This window comes from Capsicum annuum, chromosome 11 (assembly GCF_002878395.1).
Source record: "Capsicum annuum cultivar UCD-10X-F1 chromosome 11, UCD10Xv1.1, whole genome shotgun sequence".
Classification (NCBI taxonomy): Eukaryota; Viridiplantae; Streptophyta; class Magnoliopsida; order Solanales; family Solanaceae; genus Capsicum; species Capsicum annuum.
Window position 1 is genome coordinate 227,336,869 of NC_061121.1, and position 13,548 is coordinate 227,350,416.

The 13,548-nt window shown below is 34.3% G+C and overlaps 1 protein-coding gene across 4 annotated transcripts; it reads left to right on the forward strand.

The window, feature by feature from the left end:
- The first annotated feature begins 3,605 nt into the window (after positions 1–3,605).
- On the forward strand, positions 3,606–11,933 carry LOC107848509 (mitochondrial import inner membrane translocase subunit TIM22-4). Of its 4 annotated transcripts, none has more exons than XM_016693289.2 (5): positions 3,606–4,893; positions 7,829–8,009; positions 8,503–8,693; positions 8,883–8,955; positions 11,439–11,933. In XM_016693289.2, the coding sequence occupies exons 2-5, from the start codon at positions 7,850–7,852 to the stop codon at positions 11,522–11,524; spliced, it is 510 nt and encodes a 169-aa protein (XP_016548775.1). In that variant the 5' UTR covers positions 3,606–4,893; positions 7,829–7,849; the 3' UTR covers positions 11,525–11,933. The 4 variants fall into 4 exon arrangements, with proteins under 4 accessions (XP_016548775.1, XP_016548773.1, XP_047255788.1 ...); XM_016693287.2 differs by having other exon boundaries at positions 3,607–4,921; XM_047399832.1 differs by lacking the exon at positions 3,606–4,893 and adding an exon at positions 5,001–7,273.
- The last annotated feature ends 1,615 nt before the right edge of the window (positions 11,934–13,548 follow it).

Here is a 13,548-nt window from a genome sequence, read left to right on the forward strand (position 1 = left end):
CTTTTGGCAATGATTTTTATAATTATCGTGTTAACATAAGTGATCTTAAAATATAGGAAAAAGGCTCAAATATGCCACTGAACTATCAGAAATGACTCATTTATGCCATCCGTTAAAAGTTGGGCTCATTTATGCCATCGCCGTTACAAAACCGGCCCATCCATGCCATTACTTTTTAACAGATGATTTTTAAAAACAGTCTTGCCACGTAGCAGCTTATTAGAGGGCCACACCATTTTTTATTTAAAAAAAAAATTAAAAAAAATATTTTTTTTGATCCATTAAAAAGAATCCACGCAACTTTTTGATCAATTGAAAATTAGTTTGATCTATGCTTTTAAAATTTGATTGATTTTTCATGAATATATTCTTAAAACATTCTCGTTCGATTCGTTTTTTTGTCATTTTTGACATATTAAGATTGTTTTCATATTTTACCTTTAATATTAATTATTTTTTTCTTCAAATTAATTTCAGATACAATAGCAAACATCATTTAATAAATATATTATAATAAAATAGCTATTTTAATTGACGGACGAGTAACTAAAAGGGAACGGAGAGAGTATACACTCCACGCCTTTTATCACTTTTTTTTTTAAAGATTCACGTTAACTAAAGCTTTTGTCATTTTCCAATTGAAACTGAATGGATATATATAAACATCAAATATTATTATTATATTATTAATAGTTAGCTTCTCATTTTGCCAACTCTACGTATACTATATATGTCGGCATGTTGTCGCCCTCTTGTTTTTGCAATGATAAATGATGATGCATAAAGTGTTACGTACAAATGTTGAGTGCTGATTAGGGGCGGCTCAACCCTTCAGGAGAAAAGACGGCCGCCTAAGACCCCAAAATTTGAGGGGCCTACTTTTGTTTAGTAATAATAAATTACAAATTTTAAGAAATATATTAAATACTATTTATAGAAAAAAGAAAAATTTTATATGAAAAAATAAAACGCAAGGCCTCTGTTTGATTTTTTCCTTAGGCCATAAATTTGCTTGAACCGCCCCTGATGCTGATGATGTCATTCTATGCTTAATAAAAAAATAAAAAAATAAAAAGTTACTTACATTCAGCTGACAAAATATTTCATGTATGCTAAGATATACTATATGCTTAATTAGATTAACGTTTGGTTATAAATTTTAGTAGTAGATTTAAAAAAAAAAATTCTTTAAATATTTGTTTGATCATGAAAAATTAATCAAATTTTAAAAGCATAGATCAAATTAATTTTTAATGGATCAAAAAATTGGGTGGATTCTTTTTAATGGATCAAAAAATAAATTTAAAAAGAAAATTAATTATTTTTTTAAAAAATAAAATAAAAAATAACGTGGCCCTCTAATAAGCTGCCACGTGGCAAGGTTGTTTTTTAAAATCGGTTGTTAAAAAATAATGACATGGATGAGCCAGTTTTGTAACGGCGATGGCATAAATGAGCCCAACTTTTAACGGATGTCATAAATAAGTCATTTCTGATAGTTCAGTGGCATATTTGAGCCTTTTTCCTAAAATATATTATGTTGCTACTTCTTTTGGTGCATTATTTCGAAAAGATGCAATTGATGACAAAGTGCTAATAAATTATTATTTATTGTACTAAATAGGTATGATGATACTAAGAGTCGTTTGGTACAAAGAGATGTTATCCATGGATTAACAATACAAGGATTAACAATGTAGAGATTAGTAATGCAGGGATTAGTAATACATGAATTATTTTTTATCAAGTGTTTGGTGTATTATATTAAAACATAGATATATCATGTATTGTGTTTGGATTTAAAACTCTACAAAATCTTTTTTACAACTATACCCTCAATTTTTTTTTTGAGATTTTCTACTTCATTTAACTAGTCAAATTACTTACCCTTTGCATGATCTTATAGAAAAGTTAAAATATGAATAATAATTTTTACTTTGCTTTGTTGAACATTTATTTTTTTTCAAAAAAAATTGAGTCTATTTGATCAAGAAAAATTCAAAACAACAAATAATTGTCATATTATACAGAAATAATTTTTAAAAATGCAAAAGCACATTATATAAGAACATCACGGATCGTTGATAATATAGTTTTAGATTTTCAAATTATATATTTGTTTGACAATAATCTTTTCTATATAAATTAATCCATTTGTAAATTAAACAATTATAGAATAGCATAAATGTAGTTCTCATTCGACGCTATCAACCAATATAAGGAAGAAATGATATTTAAGCACTTGATCAGCATACCCAAAGAAAAAAAAGGTTGCAAATTAATGTAACATAACAACCACATTTTTAGTGATTAGATTTAAAATGGAACTAAAAGAAACAATTTAATAAAAAGAATTGAGGGGTAGTTAAGTCATTTTATTCTCTTATCCATGTATTATTATGCCATGGATAAGTAATTCCATGGTTTCCTAGGTATAAGATAATACACCACATGGTGTATTAGTTATCCATGGATAAGAAGGGATTAAATTAAGTTGTGCAACCAAACCATGTATTAGGTTGGATTAGATTTTAATACATGGACTATTTTAAATAATACATCCTACCAAACGTGTGTGGATCACAAAATCCATATGTAATTATGTGTTTGCATTTGATTGAGTGTATTAATATGAGATTAATACAGACGTCAACACATGGGCGGAGCCACCTATGTGAAAGGGTGGTCAGGTGCACACCTTTCATTAGAAAATTATGTTGTGTATGTAGGTTAAATATTAATTATTATAAGTATGTATTTAATTTTGCACACACTTAATGCAACTGAGAAAAAATTATGCACATTCTTCATCAAATTTGTGGCTCTGCCACTGCGTCAGAAAATTAAGGTGCGCAACAATACATTAACCCAATCGCTTTGGTTTGGATGACACTCATGAATTGCATAAGTTCAACAAGTTGATTAGCAGAGAGTCCACAATTTCCACTGATCAATTGGACACTGAATCTAACATAAGTGAAGCAATTCTTGTTGATGGAAGTAGCTTCTATGTGTATGTTGCTCGGACTCTTCAAAAATGACATTCGATAATGTGTCAGATTCTTCAAAAATAGTGTATTTTTGAAGAATTCGACACAGATGCAGGAACTTTTTTTTGAGCAACTTAGGCTTTTGCAACCCTGCTTCTTCCATTAAACTAAAGTATTACTTGCCATTGCAATTTGGTGGCTATCACAGCCCCATTTTAATATTTTTCCAATTACAGTTTCCTTTCTTCCCATTTATGTGATACTATTATTTATTTATTGCAAATGAATTAATCTTTAACCACAATTAATTAACGAAATAATTTGTAATCACAGAAATATCTAAGCAAAGAAGGTGAAACAAATTGAAAATTTTGATTTTAGATAGATGAAGGGAAAAATCACCAAAAATGTAACCATCAAGAACTGTTCATGCATTACAACTTTTCCTACACATAGGACATGTGTTGTTCTCTGATAGCCACGTAAATATGCAACTTCTGTGAAATATATGTGAACATGGAGTAACCACCGCAACTGATCTTTCTTCAAAAATCTCAAAACAAACAGGACATATATCTCCCCATGCAAAACTCACAACATTCTCCTTTTCCAATTTCACAATCTTCAATCCACTCTTTACTTTCTTAAACCTTTGAATTTCCCCATTAAATACCTCAAGTTTATTATGAAATCCTCCTTTTTTGGTCAAAAAATCCAAAAGAGTATCCAAAATTTCTTGAATATCAGGATCATCGAAAATATATTCTACTTCAAATACGGGAATCATTTGTACATCGGTTCTCCTCTTTTTTCTAACCCCAGCACAAGATTGTTGAACCCCATCAACTTGTAAATAAAACTCACATTCTTTGTCCTCGTTGTCGTCTTCATCATTCATCAATGTTTCATACAAATCAGTTGATACAAATTTACAAACTTCATTAGATCCTTGTGATTCGATTGCAAATCTTTCGCTCTGCATATCCACATCTATAACCACTACAATCTTGTTAAACTCGGCATCTATATTACTCAGAAAGTTCAAGTTTTCACCAAAGCTACTTGACAAATAATCGTAAATTGTGTCAGCTAAGTAAGGAGTCGTGTCCTCAAAGAACAAATGTGATAACCCCAAAGCAAAATCAATGCCTTCCACACACTCTTCTGGAGTTTCACAAATTTTGAAAGGCTGAACACTTTTCTTGAAAGTTGTCATTTTTATTTGTCCTCCGCGATTCTTGGAGTCGCAGTATCTTGGTTTTACAACCCTAATTTTATTCTTCACTCTTAAAACTAAGAATCCAAATCTTGATGACGATCCTAATTGATAATGACGATCCAAAACATGATTTTTAATCATGTGTTGAATCCACGTAAACACCCTTATTTTAATTCCCTTTACCCTTTCACTTCGAGATGCCATTATTATTATTTTGTTCTTCGAACTTTTTTGAAATGGACAAACAAAAAAAAAATTTAAGACAAATATATGGAAGTGAGAGATGTATTATAGGGAAACTTATTGTTTCCATATTTTGTTTGGAATAGGAGTATACAATCCTGTTCCTATTTAAGGTAGGATTTCCATAAAAATGTATAAGCCCCATATATGGAAACTTTTCTTACACGTAACGTTTTCTATTTTTATCATTTTGGAAATAAAAAATTAACTATTGTAATATAATACCTTTCCATTTTGGGCATATGGGCCTAAAGCCCATTTCTGTTGGTGTTAGCTATGTCTCCTAAGTCCAAACCCAGTAATCCATACCCGTTTTAACCCGCCAATAAAACCCTACACAACAGCCGCCGCCGCCGCCGCCGCCGCCTGTTGCTTCCATTACAAGTCACCGTTTTCCTTCATAACACCTATTTTGTGGAGCTTAAATATTGAAACAATCAGGTGCAACTGTACTTAACACACCAAAAAGGTGTGTATTTAATTTTTTTATTTTTCTATGGACTAAGAAAAAAATAGTCTTTTTGTGTATAATATTTGAGGATTTTTTTTCTTAATTTTTGGTGATAAGTGAAATGGGTTTTCTATAAGTGTTCTATTTGTTATTTGTTGCAAATTGAGTGTGAAGAAGGGGGGAGTGGGTAGTTGGAGTTTATATTTTTATTTTTGGAATGCACTCTACGTGTTTGATGAAATGTAGTAGTTGAGTTTAATATTTGAGCAGTCATGATTTTTACTTTTTGGTGATAAGAGAAATGGGGTTGTTGTTAGTATTTTATTTGTTGCAAATTGAGTGTTAAGAAACTAATAGTTGGAGAAGAGGAGGAGGAGGAGGAGGAAGAGTGGGTAGTTGGAGTTTACATTTTTACTTTTGGAAATGCACTCAAGGTGTTTGATGAAAGGCTGTAATTGTGTAAAAATAGATTCTTGAAAGTAAAAATAACTTTGACACTACTACAACATTTCATCAAACACCTTGACTAAGAACTATTATACACACATCTATTGTAAGAATTCATTAGAATTTGAGCTTAGTTGTAGGGGTTGAGTTAGGTCGAGGTGTTGTATCTGAAGATGATATGAGAGCCAGGTCCATTCCGTTTGGGCGCCCGAATAATGATTCGGTTGGGCCTGGGTGTTAAGAGGCGTTAGAGTGTGTTAGAGTTTTACATTAGTTGGGGAATGGACTGATAGTAAATGGACTAGGGCAATCATCCCCCGTGAGCTAGCATTTGGGTGTTGAGTTATACTCAGGTGTTATATCTTTACATGGTGTGATATGAGAGTTAGGTCCATCCTGTTTGGGCTAAGTTCATGCTTTAGTTGGACTTGGGCGTGCAGGGAGTGTTAAAATGGGTTAGAGGAGTCTCATATTGGTTGAGGAATGTACGGGTGCTGAACTTTAATAGACTTGAGCAATCCTTCCCTCATGAACTAGCTTTTGGGGTTGGATTAGGTTCGGGTGTCATACCTTTATATGATATGAGAGTTAAGTCCATTTCATTTGGGCCCTCGGTTCATGCTTTAGTTGGGCTAGGGCGTGAAAGGGAGTGTCAAAGTTGGTCAGCATTCGATGGTGGTTGAGGAATGGATCGTGATCTATTTATCTAGATTTGGGCAATTCTTTCCTCGTGAGCTAGCTTCTGTGGTTGAATTAGGCTACAACAACAACAACATACCCAGTGTTGACATGACTCTTCACTTTATGTTTAAAGTGTACGTACACAGTCCATACATAAGTTACTCGAACTCTTCACTTTCAGTTCCGCACCCGCGTCGACACGATGTGGGTGTGAGTGTGGGATCCGTACCCGATCTGGTCAACCCTTTTTGGGTACTTTGACCAAAATCGACTGGGGAAGTCTTGACAAATATAAGAAATTTTGTAATCAAAACAAATGCCAAGGTGAAATTGAAGTAAATGAATACCTTGTATATAGAAATTTCTATGTTATTGCTTTTCCTTTATCTCCTTTCAGGATTTTCTTCTTGAACAATATTTTCTCCTCAATTTTTCCACATAATATCTCATAATTTATGTTTCATAACTCTATTTTTAGATGTTTATATTATTTTTCGCCGAATCTCCGCATCCATATCCATCCCTAGATCCATATTCCTGAATCTTTAAATTGAGGCCTTGAAAGATTCGACCTCTAGGTATGTACCCGTATCGGATACCCGCACCCCAGTCCGACCAACTTAGGTCCATACCACTATCTCAGATGAAGTAGAGAGGTTGTTTCAGATAAACCCCCCCGCTCAAGATAGATAACAGTATCACAAACAAAAAATATAAAAGCAAACAATAAAAAGAAATATCACACCGCCATATATAATAAAAGAAACAAGGCACCCATAAGGAAATACTATAAACTAGCTATTTGAAATCGTAGACATCACCAATACACCACGAAAAGAGATTACAAGAAACTACAGGCACATACAAACAAAGCACTCTTCCCTACTATTACGGACGTACTCCTACCTACTAACCCTCTACCCTAATCCGCATCATCCACATCTTCCTATCAGGGGTCATGTCCTCCAAAAGTTGTAACTGTTGCATATCATGCCTAATCACCTCCTTCCAATTTTTCTTCGGTCTACCTCTACCGCACCTAAAACCATCCATAGCCAGCCTCTTACAACTCCATACCGGAGCATCTGCGTCCCTCCTCATCAAAAGCCCGAACCATTGCAACCTCACTTCCCGCATCTTGTCCTTCACCAAAGTCGCTCTCACCTTCTCCCGCATCTTGTCCCGCATGTGTGTTTGAGTTAGGCATAAGTGCTACATCTTTGCAGTTAACAAACAAATAAGGTATTGACAAATAGATTTAATTAAACAATGTAATCTTAGTTTTTTGAAGGTATTAGTTAATGGAAAGCCATAAGATATTTTATTCCCAAGTAAAACAATAAGCAAGATCTGATTTTTTTAGTTCTTCAGCTTCTTTACTAGGAGGGAGGAGGACCATGCTTCACTTCTTTTGGATGTTATTTCAGTAGTATTTCTTCTAAGATCTTTTCAATAAAGCAAAACATTTTTGTTAAATTGTAACGCACTTTCAATATTTTGTTTTGTTTCTTCTTATTGTTAGATCACCAATGAGCCATTTCCACCATTTGTATTGTTTATTCTCATTGTTAGTCACACCTTAGCTTTTCATTGTGTTTGTAGTTGGAACTTTAGAAACTTGGAACTTCTAATTATATTGTAAGAGTGAAAGTTTCAGAACTTTTTTTTTTTCGCCCGTTGATGCTGATATTTATCTAAATATAGTTAAAAAGAGTGCAACTTCAGGGAGTTTAATTCCCAGCTTCTGGGAGGAGCAATTCTGAATGAGGGACTCAATTTTGTCTTGCATAATTACAGATCTATTTTATCGAAGCTGCTATGAGTGATCCGGAAGTCAAATCAAATGATGCACAATCAAGCTCCCAAGAAGCTAAAAAGCCCCAGATTGAACCTATTCGGATGCCTACTGTGGAGGAAATAAGGGGCCAAGACATTTGGAACAACTGTGCAGTTCGTAGTGTTGTTAGCGGAGTCATGGGTATGCTTTAATCACAAGGCATGGTGGATCTATCTCCTAGTTGATTGAATTTTGTGTCGTATTGTACAGTCTTTATTTAATGGATAGAATTGCCCAAAATGCCATTCTTGCAATGCCTCAGTACAATGAATCATAATATTTTTCTTCATAAAAAGGCCAATTTTTCTATTTTTGATGTCATAATAATGTTAAAGGTGACGAGGCAATCCAATAGACTTTTTAGACTTAATCCCATTGCTATGGCTGTTACTCTTGTACTCCCTGTAGGTGGAGTTGAGAGCGTGAGAGCTTGTTTATTTTTATATTACAAGCTCTATCATCCTTCTTTGTTTGTGAAAGGAATCTGGTTTTAGATCCTATCTTTGTATCTAATTGGATAATTTTTTCTGGTTAGTAGTTACCTGCTTAAATTGGTATCTTTATCGATATTTATGGACTTCGCTGTGAGATTTCTTCTGCAGTTCATCTAGTGATGCATTGTTTAGTTTTGTAGGAGGGGGACTTGGGTTGTTCATGGGTATGTTTCTTGGGGCACTGGATAACCCAATAATGCAAGAGGAAATGACTACTAGGCAACAAATTGTATTCCAAGCAAAGCAGATGGGTCGAAGGAGTTGGAGTTCATGCAAGACTTTTGCTGTTATGGGTTTGGTTTTCTCTGCTGCTGAGTGTACTGTTGAGAAGGTACTTTCGATCCTCAGAGATGACAACCATGTGGGATTCTGCAGTTGTTGTTTTACAATTTTTCCTGTTAATTTTTGAAACCACGGAAGTGGAGTTGGAAATCATTCTCACAGTTAAAGTCGGATACTTCTCAAATATTCTAAAACTCAAAAAGTTATAAGTAACTGTTTTCTTGTCTTATGTTCAAAGGTACGGGCAAAGCATGACATGACAAATACAGCAGTTGCAGGGTGCGTAACAGGAGGCACATTATCAGCTAGAGGTAACATTTTTTACCTTGATCACACAAAAATATGTACAAAGGGATCTTCAGTAGATATACTTTCATATCTTACATGATTGGTGTATGTTTGGTCTAGATAGAAACATGGATTATGATATTCATATAGAGATGAGCAGGGGAGTAGTTTCACATTGAAAAGAAAGCAAAAGGAAATTTTGGGTCACATCACGTAATCAAATGTAACTCATGCCATACAAAGAAGAAAGAAAAAATCTAATGTTTAAGGAGTATGCATCCAACATTTTAAGATTTTCGACCTCCGTTGAAACAATTTTAGCTAATAACAACTAGTTTGGGATTAAGGCGTTGATTTTGATGTTGATCTTTTTGTATCTGTCATATATGCTTGTACATTGATACTCCCTCTGTCCCAATTTATGTGAATGTGTTTGATTGGGCATGAAGTTTAAGAATGAAAAAGAAACTTGTCGTCTATAAAAGTCAGAGATATTTGTGTGACTATAAATCATTTTAGTAAGGATAAAATGAGAAGTTCAAAGTTACATTGCTACTAAACATGAAAATGTGTTGTTCTTTTTGGGACTAACTAAAAAGAAAAGATGCCACGTAAATTGGGATAGAAGGAGCAATTTTTATGGTGCAAGTGGGAGATATTATTTTTAACACTAAATTCAGATGGAGTGATACATCCTTATAATTGACAAAGTTACTAGGATTAGATCCAAAATTTTTGGGGGCTTTCCCAGAGTCCAATATATCTAGTTCTGCTCCCTAACATGGCAAAGATCAGTTTGTTACTCTTTAGTAATTTAATATTTATGAGTGGTGGATTGGCAAGATAAGTTAATTGGTTGAGAAACTGCCATGTGTCTCCTCTTACGGAGTTCTAATAAAGGAGCTGAGCTTGAAATCAGGGTGTGATCTCATCATGTAGAATTCACCTATTCTTTTTCTCAGTACTTCTCCTTTTTCTTAGTCCAGTCTTGAAATAATTGGACTGCATTACTTATCACAAGCCGCATTTAAAAAGCAAACATGCAGAGTGGGTGCTTTACCTATTGCGCAGCAAGCACAAGACCACCATCTTTTAACTATGACAACAATATACCTAGTGTAATCCCACAAGTGAGGTCTCGGAGGGTAGGATGTACGTAAACCTTAATCCTACCTTTGTTGGTTAGGGAGGTTGTTTCCAATAGACCCTCGGCTCAAAATAAGTGTAATAAAAAAAGGATAGACAAGAAAATACAGCAAAACTGATTGTAGAATTGAAGAATAGGGCACTATGCAAATACTAAGCTCCCTGCCTCTTCCTTGTAAAGTACTCCAACACACGGCTACCTTCGACCCGTCTTCCCTAACTCTCGACTCCAAACCTTCCTATGTAGGGTCATTTCCTCGGTAAGCTGAAGATGTGCCATGTCCTGTCTAGTTACCTCCCCTAGTACCTCTGCCTCTCCTAAAACATGCTATACCCAAACTCTCATACCTCCTAGCTGGTGCCTCCGCACACCTCATTTTCACATACCTGAACCACCTCAGCTTCGCTTCGTTCGTCTTGTCTGCCACGGAGGCCACTCCCATCTTGTCCTGTCAATTATCATTCCTAATCCTGTCTCTCATCCTATTCTAGGAGTTTATTGCAGCCATCGCATTCTCCTAATTTGGCGTTAGGTAATATATACTGCACCATAGTAATCCACACCCTAATTGAAGTCATTATTTTCTCTCTCTTTTGTTTTCCCTCTAGTAATGACTTTTGGACTAAATTTGCTTGTATAGTTGAGCCTGTCTCGTGATTGTATAAATTACTGCTAGTATTTGGACGGCTTCTTATTTGATTCAATATTTTGCCTAATTGAATTGTGGTCTCTCCTTCGTTTCAGGCATTTTTGTTTGGATAATAATGCCAGACCGCAAGCTTTCAGTGTTATATACTTGTTCTACCTATGTTCTATCCTTTTCAACTGCCTTGCTATATATTACTTGAGCCGAGGGTCTTTCGGAAACAACTTCTCTATCTCTATAAGGTAGGAGTAAGGTCTACGTAAACTCTATCCTCCCCGAATCCCACTTGTGGGAATATATGTTGTTGATCCGGGGTGTCGGAAGTGGAAACTTGTCCCTCGAACAATCAAGATGCTACCTGCCCAGAGATTCCATCCACAAAGTGGTTTCTCCGAATTTTAACTTGTAGTTAAGACACGCATAACTACCTTTCATCTCTTATACCTCCATGATAATGCTGATGACTAGAGTAACGAGTTTACTGCAGATCATAGCATTCTCCTAATCTCGTTCCAAGAATACGCTGCAGTATGCTAAACTAGATATGGCCAAAGCATATTGATGATTTTATCCTATCCTGGTTCCTAACTGGGGTCTCTCCTCTCTCATAGTAGTCAGTAGATGCTAAATTTGCTTGGATTATTTGCGATTTGACGCATTATTTCCCCTCAAGAATATCTTTTTATTTATACTACAATCCGATTTGGTTTCAGGTGGACCAAAAGCTGCGTGCATGGGCTGCGCTGGCTTTGCGACATTTTCAGTCTTGATAGAGAAGTTCTTGGATAGATATCACTAATCCAAGTAAGTAGACAAGGTGAATCATTCTTCAGCCTGGATGATGGAAGTTACTTACACCAAACCTACTTTATATTTAGGATCAGATTCATTTTGCCCCACCCAAAACTATGAAACTAATTGTTCCCATTCCATGACAATGGTGCACAATGTTGTAGACATGCCACTCACTTTCATCGTCATATTTGCCTTCTGTTTTACGAGGAAAATCCGGATTCATATAGCCGATCCCAACTTGTTTGCGACTAAGACAGTCATTGATTTTGCCCTCTATCCTGGTCCCAGAAACTGGGAAAATTGTACCATTTATTTAGACATGTTCAAGACATTTTGGTTTGATAAGTTACTGAGTCGAGGGTCTATGGGAAAAAACCTCTCGACCTCACAAAGGTAGAGGTAAGATTTGTGTACATCTTACCCTCTCCAGACTTCACTTGTGAGATTATACTGATCAGTCGATGATAAAACCAACCTGGATGTTTAGTCAATTGTTGCGTCTCGGCTCATTTTTGAAACCATTGGAAACTCATTCACCAAGCTCAAGTATAAAAATGCTTAAATGAAGTAATTTCGTGTATTTGTGAGTTTATAATGATGAATGCACACTGTGTTGTGTAGTTTAATTTTGTGTTGAGATGCATTGAAGCTTATGTTTTAATAACTATTGTTTATAATTGAAACTGATTCATTTTGCAAGTTGGTTATTATGGGCTCCTACAAAGGATCAGATCAATGACTACAAATCGTGGATGACCTAATTATTTACATTTCCATAGTATTCCAAGCATATATTATATTAAGCTAACATTTGGCTATAAATTTTTAAATGTTTTTGACAAGTCAATTTCGGGTAAAGATTCATCATATGTTTGGTTATAGTATTTGAGAAACATATTTCATTTTTAAAAGTTCCCAAAAAATGAAAAAAGACAGCTTGATACACGAAAGCTCCTGCTATGTACAGGGTTGGGGAAGGATTTACCACAAGGGTGTATTGTACGCATTCGTACCTTGCAATTTTGCGAGAAACTGTTTTCAAGACCTAAATACTTGTTTTTTTCTAATTTTTGGGAATTTGAATTATTTGTCCAATAATGACAAATTATATGACCAAACATTATTTGCAAATATTTTTTCAAAAATTACTTGGAAGATCTATGACCAAACGGGTCCTAAGTTATGTTATTGTAACTCTTAAAAAGGAAGTATCATAGTGGAAACAACAATATCTATTTCACATCGTCCTTTATTAGGTAACATACAAAGTGAATCAACCTTAGTCAAACTCAAATATGGTACGTTCATGTAAATGTTTTAATATTAATTTGCAAAAAGTCATTTAATAAAATAAATAAAACCAAGAAAAGTATGAAAGGTAATGATATGAACTATGAGGGGAATTTCACTTTGTAATACTTTTTCTCATTTCTTTATTTATTAATGAAGAAGTGGGTAAAGCACAAGATTAACACACTTTTGCTCTATCTAAATCCAAATGTTGTGAATGCTCACTTTGTAATTATTAGGGCCGGATTCAAAATTTGAAGTTAATTAACTTTTTATTGTGATCTCAAATTAATATATATCAATAAATGGATTTATATATTTGCATAAAGATTATTAATTTTTCGTGAACTCATACGTTCCATTCTATATTCGCAACCTTATGAATTGTCTTTCAGAATACATCATCATCGACTCTTAAAATGTATTCACCAAAAAAAAAAAAAAAAAAAATTCACCAAAAAAAAAACACTTAAAATGTATGTATCATATGAACTTGTGCTTTGCCTTTATCTAATAATAACAACAACAACATACTCAATGTATTTTTATCAAGTGGGGTTTGGAAACGGTAAAATGTACGCAGTTCATACCACTACTTCAAATGACGTAGAGATGTTGTTTTCGATAGACCCCCGACTCAGGACAAGTAACAGTATAACCACAACAAGAAACATAAAAATAAACAACAAAATGAGATAACACATTGCTAGATAATAAAAGAAATAAGACACCGACTGA